At 61.9% G+C, this 21,225-nt stretch overlaps 1 protein-coding gene across 1 annotated transcript in view; it reads right to left on the bottom strand.

Moving 5' to 3' along the window:
* The window catches only part of MROH2A (maestro heat like repeat family member 2A), a 46,117-nt gene extending 24,892 nt beyond the window's left edge, over window positions 1-21,225 (bottom strand). Inside the window, exons 1-18 of the mRNA XM_056121544.1 lie at window positions 21,141-21,225; window positions 20,816-20,997; window positions 18,644-18,775; window positions 17,949-18,111; window positions 15,513-15,611; window positions 14,890-15,041; window positions 13,661-13,804; window positions 12,171-12,263; window positions 11,986-12,064; window positions 11,763-11,876; window positions 9,268-9,344; window positions 7,817-7,936; window positions 7,289-7,399; window positions 5,395-5,536; window positions 4,729-4,769; window positions 4,209-4,350; window positions 3,384-3,436; window positions 3,017-3,124 (exon numbers count right to left, since the gene is read on the bottom strand). Of these exons, the coding sequence (XP_055977519.1) occupies window positions 3,017-3,124; window positions 3,384-3,436; window positions 4,209-4,350; window positions 4,729-4,769; window positions 5,395-5,536; window positions 7,289-7,399; window positions 7,817-7,936; window positions 9,268-9,344; window positions 11,763-11,876; window positions 11,986-12,064; window positions 12,171-12,263; window positions 13,661-13,804; window positions 14,890-15,041; window positions 15,513-15,611; window positions 17,949-18,111; window positions 18,644-18,775; window positions 20,816-20,997; window positions 21,141-21,225 (2,037 nt within the window). The remainder of the gene's footprint in view (window positions 1-3,016; window positions 3,125-3,383; window positions 3,437-4,208; window positions 4,351-4,728; window positions 4,770-5,394; window positions 5,537-7,288; window positions 7,400-7,816; window positions 7,937-9,267; window positions 9,345-11,762; window positions 11,877-11,985; window positions 12,065-12,170; window positions 12,264-13,660; window positions 13,805-14,889; window positions 15,042-15,512; window positions 15,612-17,948; window positions 18,112-18,643; window positions 18,776-20,815; window positions 20,998-21,140) is intronic.

Here is a 21,225-nt window from a genome sequence, read left to right as displayed (position 1 = left end):
CGGTTTTAATTTGTATTTCCTTAAGAAGAACAACCCTATACAAAACTTTCCATTTGTATGCACTTTTTGAAGAACAGTGTCTCTGGGCGCATGTTTAAAAATTGATGCATTTGTCTCTTAATTGTTGCTTGAGGAGATCTCACTATATTCTGGATACAAACCCTCCTGGGAAGATTTTGACTGCCCCCCCCCCCCTTATTTTTTCTCAGTGAGTTTTTTTTTTCTCAGTGAGTTTTTTCTTCTTCATGTTTTTCAGGTCACATCCAGCTCTGTGCCCAGGTACAGCAACGTGGTATTGGGGGTGCCTGGGCACCGATCCTCTGAGCCATCTCCTGCTTCCTTCACCCTTTTCTTTTTTCCAGCATCCAAAATCTCTAATTGGAAATCAGGATCCGGGTTAGTTCTTGTAGCTGCGGCTGACCCTTCTGCCTCTGGCACACTCAGACTTGTGGCCCCTGAAGCACACGCAGTGGTTGGTGTGGCTTTTTGGGGTGCCAGAAGTCTTGCCAAAGTGCCCTTACACCTCCCGGCCTTTGTGGGGCCAGAGAGTGGACAGGTCCACAGCGTTTGGGGGAGTCCAGGCCAGCTGGTTAAAAGTTAAGATTTTGCCTCTGGCCTTGAGGATGCCATGGGGGCCGGTCGGTCACATGCAGGGCACATGCCTTCAGTCTGGAATCTCCTGGATGCGTACATCATCTGTGACTGTCCCCAAGCCCACGGCTGTTTTGACTTTCTGGCCAGGAAGCTTCATCTTGTGGATCACACAAGGCAGGGACAGAGGCAGCTGGTGGGGTCCAATGCATGAGAAGAGTCTCTTCAACACAACCTGGTTGAACATGGACTCGGTGCCTGGTTTGCCCTGTGTAAGGCCAGCGCCCCGCACACTGTGCTGTGTTCCTGCCAGCGCCGCCCTTTTGGCTGCATTACCCTCGGCTGACAGAGACCAGTTTGATTTCAGCAATATTTGTAACTATTGTTTGTGATGCCTGGGGATTAGCTCAGGGCTCAAGCATGCAGCATCACACACTCCACCACTCAGCCACAATGTTTAGAGATTTTTCTTAATACTAAAAAAAAAAAAATAACCTTTCGCTTTTTCCCCCCGGACAGCAAGATGGCGGCCGCCTTGAAGCTTTTTGGAAAGCCAGGTATGAGCCGGTCATGACGGGGGCGACTGAAACCTCATGGGAAGGGGGGCGTTCCCAGCTCGTCTTCACGCCCTAGCGAGGTCACGAGTTGCCCCCCACAAGCGGCTCTCCGGCACGGCCATGGCTCCAGAGCCACAGAAACCAATCTCATAATTATCTGACTCTCCCAGGCTTAATAAGTAAAATATCAGAAATCCAAAATCATTTGGTTCTTGTAATCAGCTGTAGAAAACAAATTATTTCACAATGCCTTTTCAGCAGGTCTGATTTGGGGGTGTAAACTCTAAATAATAATGGTGCATCTCGTCGAAACAATGAATCTAATCAAAGCAGATGGAGTGTTAACTAGAATTCATCTGTCTCACAGGCATTGGGAGGGTTGGGAGGGAGGTATATTGGGGTTCTTGGTGAAAAATAAGTACTGACGAAGGGAAATGTGTTTGATGATTGCATGACTGAGACTTAAACCTGAAAGCTTTGTAACTTTTCCCACAGTGATTCAATAAATTAATAAATTTTTTTAAAAAAGGAAAAGAACTCAATAAAAAAAATCCTAGCCCTAAAAATAAATAAATAAATAAATAACCTTTCATGATGAAATAGCCTCCTGGGATCCCACCTGTGTTTCTGGAAGAGCAGGGCAGGTGTGACTCTGCCCAGTGGGCTGTCGGTGGGGGGAGAAGACGGGGGAAGTCCAGTCCCAGACCCCCCACCCAGCCTTATCTCCCTCATGGCTGAGCTGGGACCCAGGAACTCCTGCCAGCCATTGTTAGCCTCACCCTCTCACTGTGCACAGTCTTGCTCCTTCCTGCTGGGCTTTCTAGGGATCCCTTGAGAGGGGGATGAGGTGAGTAGGGGGGAAGGAGCTGAAGAGAACCCCCCCTGCAAGTAGAGGGTGAAGTGAGCAGGGGGCTGGGAGTTAAGAACACACATGGCCTCCTCATGAGAGGGGGATGAGGTGAGCAGGGCATTGGGTTCTGAGGAGAGGGCACCCCCGCCCCCGTGAGCGAGAGCTGTGTGTGGGGGGGACAGTGGCTGGGAGTTGAGGAGAGAGCACCCCTATGAGTGAGAACTGGGGTGAGCAGGGGTCTAGTAGCTGAGGAGAGGGCACCCTCCCCCATGAGTGGGAGTTGAGGTGGGGGGCTGGGAGCTGGGGGGTGAGCACCCCATGAGTGGGAGTTGAGGTGAGCAGGGGGTGGGGAGCTCAGGAGAGGGGACCCCATGAGCGGGAGAGGAGGTGGGGGGGATGTTGGGAGCTGAGGAGAGGGCACTCCTGTGAGCAGGAGCTGAGGTGAGCAAGAGGCTGGGAGCTTGAGGAGAGGGCACCCGTGAGCGAGAGCTGAGGTGGGGGGCTGGGAGCTGAAGAAAGGGCACCCCCGTGAGCGGGAGCTGAGGTGAAGGGGGGTCTGGGAGCTGAGGAGAGGGCAACCCATGAGCCGGAACTGAGGTGGGGGGGCTGGGTGCTGAAAAGAGGGCAGCCTGTGAGCGGGACCTGAGGTGAGCAGGGTGCTGGGAACTGAGGAGAAGGCACCCCTGTGAGCGGGAGCTGAGGTGAAGAGATGAGGAGAGGGCGCCCTGTGAGCTGGAGCTAAGGTGAGGGGGAGGCTGAGAGCTGAGGAGAGGGCAACCCATGAGCCGGAACTGAGGTGGGGGGGCTGGGTGCTGAAAAGAGGCAGCCTGTGAGAAGGACCTGAGGTGAGGAGGGTGCTGGGAGCTGAGGAGAGGGCACCCCGTGAGGGGAAGCTGAGGTGGGGGGGTGGGCTGGGAGCTGAGGGGAAGGCACGCGGGTTCTCAGAAAGAAAACCCAGAGCTAGATCAGGGGCGCTGCGGTCTTGCTCCAGGGGTCCCGGGCTGGGGTGGGGACCCACCTTCTCCAGGGAGGGGCTGTCGAAACTCTCAATCTGGTTGTTCAGCTCCTTGCTCAGACGCAGGCTCCAGGTGGAACCCCGAGTCCTCTTGAGGGAGCTCCTCAGAAACTGGTGTGGAGGGGCAGGGGGTGTGGGTGGGCGGTGCCGAGGCCCCCCAGCCTGGTCCCCTCAGCCCCTTCCCCTGGGTCGACCCCACGCGGCGCTGCTCCCGGAGCGGGTGGGTCTGGGCGGGCTGTGACTACGGGGGGACTATTTGGGGGCTGTCTGGAGCACGCGATCCCCTGGGCGGAAGGTTCTCCGACCCCGACAGCCGACCCACGCTGGGACTCGGGGCTCCCGCCCTCCCCGCCCCGGCCCCCCTCGTCACCTGGATGAGCTTCTCCTCCCACAGCTTCTGGCTCCAAGTGAACTCGGTATGTTCTGCCGAGACAAGCACGGCGTCCGTCCGCTGCTCCCTGCACGGGCCCGGGGCTGGCCCCAAACCCGCCACGCCCCGCCACGCTCCCGCCACGCCCCCAAAACCACTTCGCCACGCCCTTGCCATGCCACGCCCCTGCCACGCCCCCAAACCCGCTCAGCCACGCCCCTTCCACGCTACGCCACGCCTCTGCCACGCCCCAAACCCACTCTGCCACGCCCCCGCCACGCCACGCCCCCAAAACCGCTTCGCCACGCCCTTGCCATGCCACGCCCCTGTCACGCCCCCAAACCCGCTCAGCCACGCCCGCAAAGCACTCAGCCACGCCCCCAAACCCGCTCAGCCACGCCCCTTCCACGCCACGCCACGCCTCCGCCACGCCCCAAACCCACTCTGACACGCCCCCGCTACACCACGCCCCTGCCACGCCCTCAATTCTGCCCTGCCTCGCCAGGAATACCCACATACCCCTGCCCTAACACGCTCCTTCCATGCCCCACCCCTACACGCCCCGCCCCGGCCATGCCACACCCCACGCCCCGCCCCCGACACGCCCCGCCCCCAAGCCCACACTGCCCCGCCCCAGGCACGCCCCGCCCCCTGCTACGTCGCTGCCACTGCCACACCCCCACACGCTCCCAACATGACACGCCCATGGCCCCTGCCCCCCTCACCTTGCCCCTGCACGTCCTGCCCACGCCACTCCCCCACATGCTCCGCCCACACCATGCCCCGCCCCCACAAGGCCACGCCCCCGCCTCTCCCGCACCTCACCTTCCAGGTACCTGACCAGCTCCGGGATCTCCTGGTCCCACATGTCGGCCATAGTGGGTGCGATGCTGCGGCTCAGCGTCCTCAGGAGGTTTAGCATGGCCACCCCGCGGCCCTCCCCCTTATAGGGCGACGACATCAGCACCTGGGGGCCGGCACCGGTGGGGTCCAGCCCTGGATGGGCACCTGGGTGCCGCACCTCCCCCCCTCGGGGCCTTGTCCCGACTTGGAAGGGCAGCAGAAGCGTGGGGAGACTCTGGGGGCGACGGGTGTCTGGGGTCTGAGGGTCCCCGCCTGCTGGGGGCAGGACCATGAACCATGTCCCTCGGCCATGTCCTGAGCTCAGAAGCAGGATGTGTGGGTGCAGGACTGGGCACCCCAGAGCAGGGGGCCTTCCATCTGGGGCTCATGGAGGCTGGTCGGGTGCATGGGCCCACGTCTGGGCATACTGGCCATGCCGCCTCCCGTCCAGGGAGACCCCAGGGTCATCATCAACCCCAGCACGTGGCCCAGGGATACTCACCAGGAGGCGAGCTAGCAGCTTCTGCGGGGCGGGCAGGTCCACTGAAGAAGGGGGAAGGGAACGTGAGCCTTGTTGGGGCAGCTAGTCCAGGGGCGCCCCTCCAGCGTCGGGGGACTGGGGGTATCCATATAAGGGTATCTTATATGGACTCAGTGGTGGGCAGGGAGAGTCTGTGGGGAGGCCCCGCCCTTGATGTGGGTCACCCCTCCCCTCTCATTCGTGAGCCCGGGAGAAGCACCTCAGCACCTGCACTGGGGATCTGGCATCCCGGGCTTCTCCCAGATCAGAACCAGGGAGCCATGTCAGCCCGCTGAGGGGGCCCTTGACCCTAAGTGGTTCCTGCTACCCCCAGCCCCACCCCAGCATGTCCCTTGGGACAACACCCTGTCCACCCCTCCTCCCCGACGGCCCCCCTCCGACCCCTGTGGGCTGGCAAATTTGCTTTTTGGAGATCCTGGAACTGTGCGTGCTCCATGCCGGGTGCCAGGAGTGGGGTTCCCACAGCACCTGGCGGGGTACCTGTGACACCCCCATGGCTACTCACCGTCAACCCCAAAGTCACCTGGCTGGAGGAGGTGAAGGTGGGCCCCCTGCAGGGAAGGGTGTGGGCAGTGGGTGGGGAGGGGAGGCGGGGCTGCCCACCTGTCCAGCCCCCGCAGCCAGCACAGGCCTGCAGCCCGCCACTCTCAGCCGTGTCCTTGCCGTGTAGCTGCCGCTCGGCCAGGTTGGTGAGGCTGACGCAGATGGGGGCCAGCGCCTCCGTGTAGTCTGTTTCCATGATGTAGCACAGCAGCCGCACCCAGAAATCCTGGGTGAGGGGCCGGTGTGAGGGGGCCAGCGTGAGTGGGGGCGTCCCATGGCCGTGAGAGGAGATGGGTCAGCTCCCCACCCCCTCATGCACACATGCACACGTGACCCTGCATGGGTACACATGCATGCACATCCACATACATGCACGCATATACAAGCATGCAGTACACACATGCACACATGCACACGTACAGGCACACAAGCACGCACATCCACACATATGCACACATATACAAGCATATACATGCAACACATATACACACTGGAGCAATAGCACAGCGGGCAGGGCGTTTGCCTTGCACGTGGGCGACGCAGCCGATGCGGCCGACCCGAGTTCGATTCCTCCGCCCCTCTTGGAGAGCCCGGCAAGCTACCAAGAGTATCTCGCCCGCATGGCAGAGCCTGGCAAGCTCCCCATGGCGTATTCGATATGCCAGACACAGTAACAACAAAGTCTCCGATGGAGACGTTACTGGGCCCGCTTGAGCAAATCAATGAACAACGGGAGGACAGTGCTACAGTACACACATGCACGCATGAACATGTATGGGCACACACGCATGCACATCCACACACATGCACGCATATACAAGCATGCTGTACACACATGCACACATGGACATTTATATGCACATGGTACACAAGCACCTGTGCTAAGATTCCAGCCTGCACACCACTTGCCCTGTGCCAACCCTGACCTAGTTCATGCCCCAACTTTGCCCAGGTCAGAGCAGTGGGCAGGTCCTGGGCTGACTGAGCCCCCACAAGTAACCTCATGCCAATCTACAGCCACACAGCCTTGGCCAGTCCCTGGCACTCTGGGAGATGACCGGCAGCATGACCAAGCTCTTCTTCCAACACTGACCCGGGAGAGAGGGGTCTCCGCGAGGCTGCTTCGGGGGCGGGGGGGGGAGGCGGTGGATGCACCAGCTTCCTGCAGGGCGACGCCCTCTGTGACCTGGTGGGTGCCCTCTCGCCCACCAGAGGCCTCTAAAGCAGAAACTCAGCCTTCCCGGAGGACGACAGTCACATGCCTTGCGGCCCCCGGCCACACCCTGAGCTCCAGTCCCGCGGGTTCCAGGCTGTCCGACACCCGTCCAGCTGCAAGGGTCAGCACTTTGGCTCCTGTTGCCTCTGTGGTCAGGACGTCACCCACAGTACAGAACCGCGGCAACAGGCTGGCACCAAACACCCTCCGTCCACTCGCGTGACCCTGGTCCTGGGATCTCCCCCTCCCAGGCTGAGGCTCCTGGGCCGCCGCCAGCAAGGGCCATCTCTGGTTGTGCTGGCCACCAGAGTTAGACAGAGGCCATAGGGAAAGGCCCTGCCTCCACAGGTGTCAGCTTCCGGGCTCGGGGAAAGTTCCAGAGGACAGTTATAAAGAGAGAACCTTTCAAATTAAGCCACGGGGGACAGCACTAGCCTGCAGCCTCTCTTAGTGGACAGCAGCTAAGTCAGAGTGTCTTTTGTGATGGAAACTGGCACCTTCCTTTCCCATAAAACCTCTGAGCAGCCTGGAGTTAATCAAAGCTGTCCCATGCCGTCCCCCCGCAGGAGAAACTCACTAGTGTGGACATTAGTAGGGAACAAAAGCTCTTGCGTCATTCCCCTATACACGCATTTCTGGTGGTGGCCCCTGTGAGCACTGTGTGAGTGGGGGGCGATTCCCACCCAAAGCCAGCAGGTCGCCAGGAGCTCAGAGCTCCCAGGCGGGGGAGGATGCAGGCCCGGGTCCAGCCCGGCCACTCACGCTGGTCATGCCGCTGACAGATGACGTGATGATCCGCACAGTGTCCATGGTCACCTTGTGGACCATCTTCTCCTCCAGGTCCCTCTGGTAGAAGCTCTCCCGGCGATTCGTCTGCGACACAAGCAAAGGCTCTGCGGGGGCTCCGGGCGGCGTCACGGGGGCTGAGAGCCAGACCCGGGCCGTGCGCGTGGGTTTTCAGCTGGGCCCTGGACCGTGCACACGTCTACCTGCGCCGCCCCGTGCTGGAGGGCGGTGTGCAAGGCCCCTACGGGGTGGCACGGGCAGACTTCCTGGGGGGGGCGCAGGGAAGGCCTGTAAGGGACCCTGGGGGCACGGGGACATGGGTCTAAGCCCACATAGGACCCTGGGGGCACAGGGACACGGGGTGGGGACGGGGAGCCCACACGGGACATGGGGGCACGGGGACATGGGGGGCGCCCGCACGGGACATGGGCACGAGCTGGCATTCTTCCTCTGTGCATCGGTGCCTCTCCGAGCCCGGCCGCCCACGCTGCTGTCCCCACTCACCAGCTTGTAGGTGGACAGGGTCAGCTGCGCCGACACGTACTTCAGGCCCCAGCCTTTGATCCTGTCCTGGAAGCCGGACAGAACCAGCTGGCCAATGATGCGGAGGATGGCCATGCGCACCTGCGGGCAGAGGGCTGCTGGGCACGGGGCACCGGGCACAAGGTTGCACGAAGCCTCTGGCTTCTTGGCAGCCCACTACTCTGCCCCGCCCCTTCCTATCCCCTTCTCTGCCCCGCCCCTTCCTATCCCCTTCTCTGCCCCGCCCCTTCCTATCCCCTTCTCTGCCCCGCCCCTTCCTATCCCCTTCTCTGCCCCGCCCCTTCCTATCCCCTTCTCTGCCCCGCCCCTTCCTATCCCCTTCTCTGCCCCGCCCTCTTCTACCACCTTCTCTGCCCCGCCCCCTCCTAACCCCTTCTCTGCCCCGCCCCTTCCTATCCCCTTCTCTGCCCCGCCCCTTCCTAGCCCCTTCTCTGCCCCGCCCCTTCCTATCCCTTTCCCTGCCCCGGCCCTCACGCCCCCTTCTCTGCCCCGCCCCTTCCTATCCCCTTCTCTGCCCCGCCCCTTCCTATCCCCTTCTCTGCCCCGCCCCCTCCTAACCCCTTCTCTGCCCCGCCCCTTCCTATCCCTTTCCCTGCCCCGCCCCCTCACGCCCCCTTCTCTGCCCCGCCCCTTCCTATCCCCTTCTCTGCCCCGCCCCCTCCTAACCCCTTCTCTGCCCCGCCCCTTCCTATCCCTTTCTCTGCCCCGCCCCCTCACGCCCCCTTCTCTGCCCCGCCCCTTCCTATCCCTTTCTCTGCCCCGTCCCCTCCCGCTCCCTTCTCTGCCCCGCCCCTTCCTATCCCTTTCTCTGCCCCGGCCCTCACGCCCCCTTCTCTGCCCCGCCCCTTCCTATCCCCTTCTCTGCCCCGCCCCTTCTTATCCCCTTCTCTGCCCTGCCCCTTCCTATCCCCTTCTCTGCCCCGCCCCCTCCTAACCCCTTCTCTGCCCCGCCCCTTCCTATCCCTTTCTCTGCCCCGCCCCCTCACGCCCCCTTCTCCGCCCCGCCCCTTCCTATCCCTTTCTCTGCCCCGCCCCCTCCCTCTCCCTTCTCTGCCCCGCCCACTCCCACCCCCTTCTCTGCCCCCTACCACCGGCTTGGCGCCCCCTCCTGCCTCATCCCCAGGGCCGGTGGCTGCATTCACGGGTGCCTGGTCCAGGCCTGGCCCGGCCTGGGGTGGCCGCTACCCGGATGCAGCCCGCATCCGGGTAGCGGCACCCCCACTGCTGTCTCCCTGGCAGGGGCAGCTCTCGACTTCCCGGGTCCCCAGAGTGGGGCCTGAATCCCTTCACCCCAAGATTCCGGGAGCTGGAGGCTCCTCAGACTCACTGATCATCTCCCCCAGCCCCTCCTCCCTTCCCAGGCCGCCGCACGCCTCCCTCCCCCCCCACCCCCTGGCGGGCTGCCCCATCACCTTGGAGCGGGTGTCGGCCAGGCTGCCCCTCACCACGCGGATGGCCAGGTAGATGGTGCGCACACTCATCTTGGGCTCTGCGGGGGAAGGCGGGGAGGCAGGCAGCTGCCTCAGGGACCCCTCAGTGCCCCCCGCAGAAGCCTCGGCTCCCCCTACCCATCTCTGACCGCTGGGGAGGGCCCATGTCGCCACCCTCCATCACTATGTCTCTCTGAACCTATGGGGTCCCCTTGAGCATGGAGTGGGGTCTCCCTCCACCCCTCCACCTATAGGTTCCGAGGCCGCGGGTCAAGGGGCATTTGTGGGGCCAGCGGCAGCTGCCAGCACAGCTGGAGAGATTGGGGAGAAACGGGGCTCTGTGCCCAGCGGCCTGGGGGCCTGCCTGGTGCTGCTCGCTGTGTGCCCTGAGTTTGGTCTTCACCTCTCCCGGGGGCCCGGGCACCTCATGGAGGCAGCTGGACAGGGCCATGGAGCGAGCCCCGAGAAGGATCTGGGCAGAATGAGAGCCCAGAGCGGACATGAGGTGTTAGTGCTTCCTGGTGGAAGGGGAAGTGGGAACAGGCATGGGAAGAACAGCTGGTGGTGGGGACCAGGGCACTGAGGGAGAAGGGGGGCAACAATGTGTGCTTCCAGAACAGAGACTCTTTGGGGGGGGACTGTAAAAAAGCATCCGTGGAATTCAGAAGCCACTCCTTTGGGGGTGCTTAGGGGCCTGGAGGTCCCTCCCAGCGGGTCTCAGCTCTCTGAGGGTGTGGGATGGCTGAGGCCTGCGCTCCCGGTGCTCAGAGCAGTCCAGAAGCACCTTCCTCCCGCTCTATTTCTCCGCCTCACAAAGAACCACGCTTGAGTCTGGGTGTGGGGCCAGGGAGATAGCGCAATGGGTAGGGCATCCCATATTCCCCCCTGACTCCCACCAGGAGAGATCCCGGAGTGCAGAGCCAGGAGTAAGCTCTGAGCACTGCCAGATGTGAACCTCCTAAAAAAGTGTGTGTGTGTTGGGGGGGGGGGGTCTGGGCAGGGTGATAGCACAGTGGGGAGGGCATTAGACTGGCACGCGGCTGGCCCAGGTTCGATTCCCGGCATCCCATAAGGTTTCCTGAGTACCACCAGAAGTAAGTTCTGAGCACTGCAAGATGTTGCCTACCCCACCCAAAAAAGTAAACATAAAGAGTCCAGATGTGTCCTTGTGGCCCCGAGTGGGCACCAGCCAATCAGCATGCAGGGTTCATGCTGGCCACTGCCCAGAGCTGGGCCTTAGCAGCAATGGGGGCATGTTGGGACGAGCAGGCCCGCATCGGGAGGCAGAGTAGGGGTCGCCTGCTCCCCAGGCTGGCACCCTGCTCCTTTCTAAGGGTTCACTTTTGGATTTCAAACACCCCTCTTTGCCCAGTGACCTCAAAGCATCCATCTACTCCTGACAACTTCCCCAAAGTTGGGTTGCTGAACAGTCTGACATTTTGGCTTTTGACAGGGGCGCAGCACCGAATGGCCGAGGTTCCCATTCCCAGCCCAGAGCTGGAGGGGGCGCATGGGCACCTGACTCGGTGTCTGCCATGGTTCACAACAGTGGGGCTGAGTCACTGGCACAGATGCCCCTGTGATGCAAGGCTGAAAACGTTTTTTCTAACTGGCTTTTTCCAGAAGGAGGGCTGGACTGGACCATCGTCTCCAGCATCTGCCCACGGGTAGATGAAAGGCGCCCCACTGCTTTTTAACTTGTAGCACTGTCGCACTGTCCTCCCGTTGTTCATCGATTTGCTCGAGCAGGCGCAGTAACATCTCCATTGTGAGACTTGTTACTACTGTGTTTGGCACATTGAATCCATCACGGGGAGCTTGCCAGGCTTTGCTGTGCGGGCGAGAGACTCTCGGTAGCTTGCTGGGCTCTCCGAGTGGGGCGGAGGAATCAAACCTGGTCCGACTGGGTCGGCCGCATGTAAGGCAAACACCCTACCCCGCTATGCTATCGCTCCAGCCCTTCTTAACTTGTAAAGGTAAAGACCCTCCCGTTGTTCGTCGATTTGCTCGAACGGGCCCAGTAACGTCTCCATTGGAGACTTTGTTGTTACTGTGTTTGGCATATCGAATACGTCACGGGTGGCTTGCCAGGCTCTGCCGTGCGGGCGAGATACTCTCGGTAGCTTGCCGGGCTCTCCGAGAGGGGCGGAGGAATCGAACTCGGGTCGGCCACGTTGGCTGCGTGCAAGGCAAACGCCCTACCGCTGTGCTATCGCTCTAGACCTCCCCCAAAAGTCCTGCACCTGCAGGGCTGCCTGCTACCAGCAGAGGGCGCCGTGCAGCCGGCCAACTTCGGCCCAGTCTAACGGTTCAACCTATGGTTTAGCTTTGGAGCTCAGCAGGAGGATTCGGGTCAGAGCTAAAACTGGGAGCTGGGCTGCAGGATGCAAAAGAGGGGGGTTGATGTCTCCCTGAGACAGTGCCAGGGTCAGGCAGCCCCTCAAAGAGCGACCTCGGAGGGCGCCCTGTGCACTCACCGTCCGCACTCACCACCGCCCTGATGAGCGTCAGGGTCCCCACGCGCGTGGACTCCTTGCTGGTCTCCATCTGGCTGAGGAAGAATTTCATCAGCTCCTTGGGGTAGGAGCGAGCTGCGGAGGGACGGAGGGCTGGCGTCACCCCGCAGGGCCCGGTGGCACTGCGAGAGGGTGGGAGCCCCCCCCTGCCCCCAGCGCCCAGAGGGGAGCCCGGGCCCCTCACCCAGCGCGATGAAGCAGTGTACGATCTCTGCCAGGTTCTGGCTGCTGTGCTGGTGCTGTGCAGGTGCCCGGGAGCACACCTGGGGGCGCAGGTGGGGGGTGACTTAGGGGCTCCGTCCCCTGACTTCCTGCTGACCATCCCCCACCCTATCCCCAACAGCCCGGCCCATACCCCACCCCCCTTGCCTGGACATGCAGCTCAGAGAAAATGTTGTGTAGCTGCATGGGCGGGATGGGGGTGTTCGTGAGCACAGACATCTCCAGGATCTGCCTCAGCACCTGTGGGGATGGGGGGAAGGTAGACGTGGGTGCGGTGACCCACCACCACCACCATGTCGGGTGCTCTGTGTGGGCTGGGACCTCTCGTGGTGCATGAGAAAGCCTCAGTTTCCCCTCATTTGAACTGTCCCCAGCCTCCACCTGAGACATTCCTGGGCTCTCTCTGAGAAGTTTAGACTTTCCTGCAAATCCTGCCCCGGGCCTTGGGCTTACAGGAAATCTAGAGACTAGGGGGCTATACCAGGAAGATGGTGAAACACAGACAGTCCCACCAGCCACAGTGGGAGCAAGGGGTGTCTGTCAGTCTTAGCAACACAGATGGGCTCTAAATTACCAGGACAGCTCTGGGAACCGGTGGGGATCCCTGAGACTCTAAGAGGAAACACAAAAACCCACAAAACCAGCCGCTCCTGACTCGGTCCTCTCCTAAGGTCCTCCCTGGCTGGGAGTTCCTTTCTCATCTATTTCTCAACACTCTTTTATTTCCTAACTGCATCTGAGCAGTTAGACTTTATGACTTTACAACTCGATATTCTCATTCTGGAAAATATCAAAGTATCTGGGAGCCATGGACGGACTCAAAGACCCACATCAGCACCAACCTCCCCAGAGGACATGGGGGAATGTGCCCAGAGCAGCCGGATCTGGCTCTGCACCCAAGGCAGCACCCCCTCTCATCTCCACCCCCTTCCTGCCAGGTATAGTGGAACCAGCACACTGCACAAAAAGTCTACTGACCTGGGGGGTGACCCCCATCCTGCTTGGGTTTGGGGGGGCACACCTGATGGTGCTTGGCTGCTGTTCCCAGCTTGGAGACTGAGCAGCGTGTAGTTCCCGGGAGATGGAACCAGTGCTCTGACCCTTGGTGTCATCTCCCGGCCTGAGAATCCCCATCTGTGAGCCAGGGCACACAGCTAAGGACCTTGACTTTCCTTTACAGTTGCAAGAGCGCTCAGGACAGCCTGCCTGGCTCCATCTCTTGGAGCTGAAATGCAGGTGGAAGGCAATCGCCCCACCCACCACACACACACACACACACACACACACACACTGGCCCTTGGAAATGTGGCATCTTTGGAACCAGCTGCAGTGCATCAAGGAGCTCATGGTCAGGTGGGATGTCAGGGAGAGGAGCCATGTCTCTGAGAGGGGTCGCCAGGGACTGAAAGGGGAAGGAAGGCCTCTTCCTGGGGCCCTGTCCATGCCCTGGCCTGAGCCTGCTGGGCCCCGAGTTGGGTGAGACACAGTTTCCCTGCTCGGGGTTCTTGGGTCCTGCAACCCACTGACACTGATCTGCAGGCCCAGAGCGAACGGGCCATCAAGGTGCCCTGTCCTGGGTCCACTGCACCTGGCCCCGCCGACGGGGCCCTCAGAGACTGTGTTTCTAGTGGCGGCACCTGGGTGATGAAGAGCGCCTCCAGGCTGCCGTTGTACTCGGCCAGCAGCAGCGGGATGTAGTCATACACCTGCTCTCGCAGGTCGTCGCTGGGCAGCAGCAGGCTCAGCATGGGCCGCAGGGACTTGACGACCCCCAGTTTCACCTGCCACAAGACGGGGGGCTCGGTCTCCTGGCCAGGCGCCCTGACACACCCAGCCTGTCCACAGCTATCAGGACAGAGAGCACGGGTCCAGGCGGGGAGCGGGGCCAGCCACGGGGCTGAGGGGACCCCGATCGAGAACAGGGCGGCTCTGTGTCTCAGTTTCCCCCTGTAAAACAGCCTCACTGCAGAGGGTTGGTGGGGAAATTGCTCCCCTGTGGTGTCTGCATGCCCCAGGAGGGGCTTCATATCAATGGCCATGCTCCTTCGGGTTCCTGGAGGGAGGCTGCAACCAGCGAGGGCTCTGCCCTGGATCTGGGAGGCTGTGATGTGAGGGACTTACCTGGGGGCGCCCCTCCCAGAACATGTCACCTAGAGTTACACGAGGGACCCACCGGGGGGCGCCCCTCCCAGGTTGCCTCACCTGGAGTCCCACGAGGGACCCACCAGGGGGCGCCCCTCCCAGGTTGCCTCACCTGGAGTCCCACGGGGGACCCACCAGGGGGCGCCCCTCCCAGGGTGCCTCACCTGGAGTCACACGAGGGACCCACCAGGGGGCGCCCCTCCCAGGGTGCCTCACCTGGAGTCCCACGGGGGACCCACCAGGGGGCGCCCCTCCCAGGGTGCCTCACCTGGAGTCCCACGGGGGACCCACCAGGGGGCGCCCCTCCCAGGGTGCCTCACCTGGAGTCCCACGGGGGACCCACCAGGGGGCGCCCCTCCCAGGGTACTTCACCTGGCGTCCCACGGGGGACCCACCAGGGGGCGCCCCTCCCAGGGTGCCTCACCTGGAGTCGCACGAGGGACCCACCAGGGGCGCCCCTCCCAGGGTGCCTCACCTGGAGTCCCACGAGGGAGCCACCGGGGGGCGCCCCTCCCAGGGTGCCTCACCTGGAGTCCCACGAGGGAGCCACCGGGGGGCGCCCCTCCCAGGGTGCCTCAGCTGGAGTCCCACGAGGGACCCACCGGGGGGCGCCCCTCCCAGGGTGCCTCACCTGGAGTCCCATGGGGGACCCACCGGGGGGCGCCCCTCCCAGGGTGCCTCACCTGGAGTCCCACGACGGACCCACCAGGGGGCGCCCTCTCACCTCGGGGTTGCTGTTGCGTAGCCACACAGTGACGAAATAGCGGTACATGGGGAAGAGCTTCACTGCGAACTGGTCCTCGGTCATGACGGGGTACACGCTGTTCTCCAGGTGCCGCAGGTAGAACTGCACTGCCTCGCAGAAGGTCTCCATGGCTGGGGCGGAGCAGGGGGCTGTGAGCCCACTGGGGGGTGGAGGGGCGGCAGGAGCAGGCAGGACACAGGCGCCCAGGCCGTGACTCAGTTTCCACCTCACGCAAGTCCTGAGGGGCAGGACTAGAAGAGAGTGGGGGTCCCGAGGGCAGAGCACGGCTAGCTCGTGTTTGCCTGGGGCAGGGCACGAGGCCACGCGAGACGCAGCATGGAAGAATCCCCCGTGGGGTCCCCTAGGAGAGATGGCACCCTGAGGCGCCCTGAGCCACTCCTGTTCCTGGCTGAGCCCACTGGAGGGTCCGGCCCTAGAGAGGAGGCCACATGGAGGCCTCAAAGGAGGCCAGGCGGAGGCCACGTGGAGCTGGAGACCAAGTCACCGGCTGGGAACAAATGCACACCCCTCCACCTCCTGGGTCTCGCTCTCCCTCCTGACCCTGGATCAAGCCAGACCTGCAGCCCCAGCCGGACACGTACCACCGCAGATCACCTGGCGCATCTTGGCTTCGTTGGCGAGTCTCAGCATGGTGAATATGGTCACCAGGGTAATGCCCATGTACGGCATGAACTCGAACACTGGCGAGGGCAGGGGCACAGGGGGCACACAGAGGGTGAACCCACTGCCCACACCTCCCGGATCCACACAGACGCCACAGGGGCCCCTGGTGCGTGTGGACTGTCCGCAGGGGGCAGAGTGAGTGTGAGGGGCCCGGGAGGGTTCAGTGGGCAGCGCTGCCTGGCAGGCACGAGTCCAGCCCCCGCTACTCCTCCCCACATGCCAACGGGTCCCCTGTGCTGCCATCAAGGGTGTGGGTGTGGGTGTGCAGCCCGCACTGCTGGTGAGTTCCAGCACCTTCGCCGAAGGGTGTGGCCCTGGCAAGCACCTCATAAGTGTGTGAGTGTGTGGGTGTGCAAGTGTGTAAATGTGTGAGCGTGTGAGTGTGCTGGTGTGTGCAGTTGTGTAAATGTGCAGATGTGAAGTGAAGGTGTGTGAATATGCAAGCGTGTGTGCAACTGTGTGAGTGTGTGGGTGTGCAGGTGTGTAAGTGTGAGGATGTGTATAGGTAGATATGTGTATGTATGAATGCAGGTGTGTGTGAGTGTGTGTATTGGTGTATGCGAGTGAGTGTGTGAGTGTGCAGGTGTGTGAGTGTGTAAGTGTGCAGGTGAGTGGGGGGTGTATTGAGTGTGTGACTATGAGTGTGTGCGTGTGCAGATGTGTTTATGTGTGAGTGTGTGGGTGTGAGTGTGTGTGTGCAGGTGTGTGTGTGGGTGTGAGTGTGTGAGTGTGCAGGTGTGTGGGGTTGTGTATGAGTGTGCAGGTGTGAGTGTGCACATGAATGCATGGATGTTTCAGTGTGCAGGTGGCGAGTGTGTGTGTCTGTGCAAGTATCATGAGTGTGTGTAGGTGTGCAAATATTGCCAGTATATGAGTGTGTGTGTGTGTTGCGAGTGTGTGTGGGCTGCAATCAGGGCAGCAGGTGCAGCAGTGAAGGAACAGGAGGAGGGAGCGGAGCTAGGAGGGGCCTCAAGGAGGGAGGAGACAGGAGGGAGGGGGAGGGGCAGCCGGGGGCGTGGGCAGAGGAGGGGCAGGAACTGGGGAGACAGGAAATCTGCACTGGGGTAACGGCTTCCAGCAACCCCCAATGTTCTTGGAGGAATGAAAACACGGAGAGAAAAGGAAGCAGAGCTGGGGGCATCCGTAGCACAGCAGGGAGGGCGTTTGTCTGGCTCACGGCCGACCCAGTTCCATCCCCGGCATCCCATACAGTTCCCCGAGCACCATCAGGAGGGATTTCTGGGTGCAGAGCCAGGAGGAACCCCTGAGCATCACCCCGTGTGAACCCCCCCCCGCCCCGCCCAAAAAAGAAGAAGAACCAGGGAAAGAACACAGAGATGGAGAGACAGAGACAGAGGGGAGGCAGCAGAGAGGGCGGGGCACGGGGAGATGGAAAGAGAGCACTAGGGATTCAGAGACGAGGCAGCTGGGGAGAGTGAGGGGTCACAGGGAGAAATGTGTCCATGGGGCCGCAGCCGTGGGCAGGGCGCTGGCCTTGCATGCAGGTGACTGGGTTTGATCCCTGGCACCCCGTGGGGTCCCTTGAACACTGGAGTGATCCTTGAGCACAGAGACAGAAGCGAGCCCTGAGCACCACCAGGTGTGGCCCAAAAATCAAGAAGGAAGGAAAGGAGGGAAGGAGGGAGGAAGAGAGGGAAGGAGGAAAGGAAGGAGGGAGGGAGGGAGGGAGGGAGGGAGGGAGGGAGGGAAGGAAGGAAGGAAGGAAGGAAGGAAGGGAGGGAGGGAGGGAGGGAGGGAAGGAAGGAAGGGAGGGAAGGAAGGACTTCCGGAAGGAAGGAAGGAAGGAAGGAAAGGAAGGAAGGAAGGAAGAAGGAAGGAAGGAAGGAAGGGAGGGAGGGAGGGAGGGAGGAAGGGAGGGAAGGAAGGACTTCCGGAAGGAAGGAAGGAAGGAAGGAAGGAAGGAAGGAAGGAAGGAAGAAGGGATGGAAGGAAGAAAGAAGGAATGGAAGGAAAGGAGGGAGGGAGGGAGGGAAGAAAGGAAGGACTTCCAGAAGGAAGGAAGGAAGGAGGGAAGAAGGGAGGGAGGATAGAAGGAGGGAGGGAAGGAAGGAAGGAAGGAAGGAGAGAGGGAGGGAGGGAGGGGAGGGAGGGAGGAAGGATGGAAGGGGAGGGAGGAAGGGAGGGAGGAGGAAAGGATTGAAGGGAGGAGCAGAGGATAGGAAGGAAATAAGGAAGGAAGGAAGGAAGGAAGGAAGGAAGGAAGGAAGGAAGGAAGGAAGGAAGGAAGACAGAAGGGAGGGAGGGAGGGAGGGAGGCAGGGCTCCCAGCGCGGTGCGTGAACACCCGAGCCTGGGCAGAGGGCAGGAGTCCGGGCGGGCCAGGGCGGTGCCCACCGTTGCCATTGGCCAGCTTGGCCAGCGTGACGATGACAAACTCGTCGGAGAGGTTGAGGGGCTTGAGGTGGTGCTGCAGCTCGTACATGACCAGGCTGAAGTGGTTCCGGGACAGGGCCACCAGCGTGTCGCTGGCCACCTCCGCCTTCAGGTAGCCCTCCTCCTGCGGGCCGGAAGAGGGTGTGTGGGCCCGTCAAGGGGCTTGGGGTGGTCCCGCAGAGAGCCTCCCCACAGCCGCTCCAGGCCCTGCTGGGCGCCGGGGCCCGCTCTGCCTCCTCTGCCCAGTGGCAGGTCTGGCACCTGGGCCCGGGTTCGAGGAGCAGGCTGGCGTGACCCGTGGCACCGTGGATCATGGCAGCCCTGGGCCCGGGTGCAAGGAGCAGGCTGGCGTGACCCGTGGCACTGTGGGTCATGGCAGTCCTGGGCCCGGGTCGAGGAGCAGGCTGGTGTGACCCGTGGCGCCGTGGGCAGTGGCAGCCCTGGGCGCGGGTGCAAGGAGCAGGCTGGCGTGACCCGTGGCACTGTGGGTCATGGCAGTCCTGGGCCCGGGTCGAGGAGCAGGCTGGCGTGACCCGTGGCACTGTGGGTCATGGCAGTCCTGGGCCCGGGTCGAGGAGCAGGCTGGCGTGACCCGTGGCGCCGTGGGCAGTGGCAGCCCTGGGCCCGGGTGCGAGGAGCAGGCTGGCGTGACCTACCTCCAGGCCTTCGCGCATCTCCCTGGAGGCGATGGAGACCAGCCGCTGAACACAGCGTTCCTCCAGCTCGCCCTCCTGCTGGATGATGTCCTGCAGGATGTTGTAGATGTTGATCTTGCGCAGCGTGGAAATCTGCAACAGGCCGCGCGTGCGGTGGGAGCCCGGCCACAGGGCTGCTGCCCGGCCCCTGCCCCTTCTGGTGGCTCCCACTGGCCCTGCTCAAACCCGGTTTCCTCGGTCAGCCTGGGCCTCCCGCTTGGTGGTTCCCCTCTGTGGGACCAAGACGGTGGTGTTGGGGCCGGAGCGATAGCACAGCCGGGTGGGCATTTGCCTTGCATGCAGCCGACCCAGGTTCAATCCCCGGCATCCCATATGGTCCCCGAGCACTGCCAGGAGTAATTCCTAAGTGCATGAGCCAGGAGGAGCCCCTGAGCATCGCTGGGTGTGACCCACCAAGCAAAACAAACAAACAAACAAAAAGGAAGTGGTGTTGTTGGGGGCAGAGAGATGGTGCCGTGGGCTTGCTGGCGCCACTCAAGACTCGGGCTGGTGGTGATTTCTGAGCACGGAGCCGGGAGAAAGCTCTGAGCACTGCCAGTTGTGGCCCAAACAACAGAAACCAAAGAAGGAGGTGTTTGTGCGCTGCTGGAGGTCCCGAGAACTCATCCCGCTCTGCCGTCACCCCCAGCGGGTTAGAGCCAACAGGAGCGGGGGAGAACACGCGCCCCAATGGGACGAGGCACCACACAGCCCTCCCCGGGATGCGCTCCAACCGTGAGAGGCCTCAGCAGATGGAGGGTCCCGAGTGGCCCCCCACACTGATCCGTCCTCCTCACGGGGACTCAACAGAGCACTTGGCCGTGTGGGCAGTAAGCCCAGCAGAGGGGCCTCGCACCAACCCCTGCTGGGAGAACTGTGTGAGCAATTGAGAACGAGTCTCCAGACCAGTTTTTCTGCCTTAGACATTCTTCCCCGATCAGCCCCTTCCCCAGAAGCCTTGATATGGACCCGGGAGATTGGCCCGGGGGCTGACGCTGACCCAGATGGGATGGGCCTCCGTCCTGCACTTTGCCTCTCGTGGGAAGGACCAGCACCTGCTGTGGACACACCACAGAGCCTGGCACGGCCGCATACAGGTTACTCCCCTGCACAAAGGCCCATGTGCGTTGGTGGGAACCAGGACCGCCCTGTCTCCGCTCAGGACCTCCAGCCTCCAAGCCCCGTCCTGTTTCACGCATGGCCTTTCCCGCAGCTTTTGTTCGTGCTGGGAACTTCCCTCGTTTTCCGCACAGGTGCTTTTTTTTTTTTTTTTTTTTTTTTTGCTTTTTGGGTCACACCTGGCGATGCACAGGGGTTCCTCCTGGCTCATGCACTCAGGAATTACTCCTGGCGGTGCTCAGGGGACCATATGGGATGCTGGGAATCGAACCCGGGTCGGCTGCGTGCAAGGCAAATGCCCTAACCACTGTGCTATCTCTCCAGCCCCACAGAGATGCTCTGAGAGCAAGGGCCATAGCCCCTCGGAGCCTGGGGACCAAGAAAATCCCCGATGGAGGAAGACAGTGACAGAGAGTGGGTCAGAGCGGTACCGAAGCAGGTAAGGCTGTCCTGACCTGCAGCTGACCTGGATTCGATTCCTGGCATTACATACATTTCCCTCAGCACTGGCAGGAATCATCCCTGAGCACAGAGCTGGGAGCACTGCCGGATGTGGTCCAAGACATGCTGCCCCCCAAAAGGGACAGATGAGTGATGGGCAGCTTCAGTCTGGCTCACTGTGGTACATGAGTGGTGACGGCCGCACCCGTCGGCAGCAGGACAAGCCCAGGAAATAACCAAATGCCAGTGAGAATCCGGGTGTCCCCGGGATCCTGGGAAATCAGCTCCCAAAAGTCCCCCCATTCTCTGCAACATCCTCCCCTTACTAATCTGCCTGGTTGAGACCCCCCTACCCCCAATAATCCCGAAGTTCGCAGCTGCCCCCTGGAGCACTGAGCACACAGCACCCACTGACTCACGAGCAAAGTTCTGACTCAGCTTCTGGGCCTAAGATGGGCCCTGCCAGCCCCCCGGCCCCTGAAGCTGGACAGCCGGGAGCCCCCAAGAGCTGCGTGCTCCTCCAGGGCAGCCCCCCCCGCCCTGCCCCCAACCCCCACCCCTGCCCAGACCTACCTTTGGCACCTGCAGGCAGCAGATGAGCGCGTCCATCACTGTGGCTGGCTCGCTGGTGGCCTTGTCCGTTATGATCACCGAGGCCAGCGTCTTGCGCATGTCCAGCCCAGCCCCAGCCGTGTCCGTCTTGGCCGACTCGCTCTCCATGATGTCCAGGAGGTTTGTAACTTGCTGGAAGGTGGCTGAGTTGGAAGCGACAGGGGCGACAGAGCCGGGAGGGACCCCCGTGAGGCCGGCTCTCTGGTCCGCCCTTCCCCCCACCCCATCCCTGTGTCCTCTCAGAGGCAGCAGGAGGGACCCAGTGGGGGGACGGGGGGCTTCTCACCATGGTCACTGGGGTGCAGAGGCTCCAGGTCCTCTGTGCTCTCCGAAGGGTCCTCACTGCCGGAGTCAGGGGCTGCTTCTGCCAT

This window comes from Sorex fumeus, unplaced genomic scaffold (genome assembly GCF_029834395.1).
Source record: "Sorex fumeus unplaced genomic scaffold, SorFum_2.1 ptg000005l, whole genome shotgun sequence".
NCBI classification, from domain to species: domain Eukaryota; kingdom Metazoa; phylum Chordata; class Mammalia; order Eulipotyphla; family Soricidae; genus Sorex; species Sorex fumeus.
This window is presented reverse-complemented; position numbering and strand designations above follow the sequence as displayed.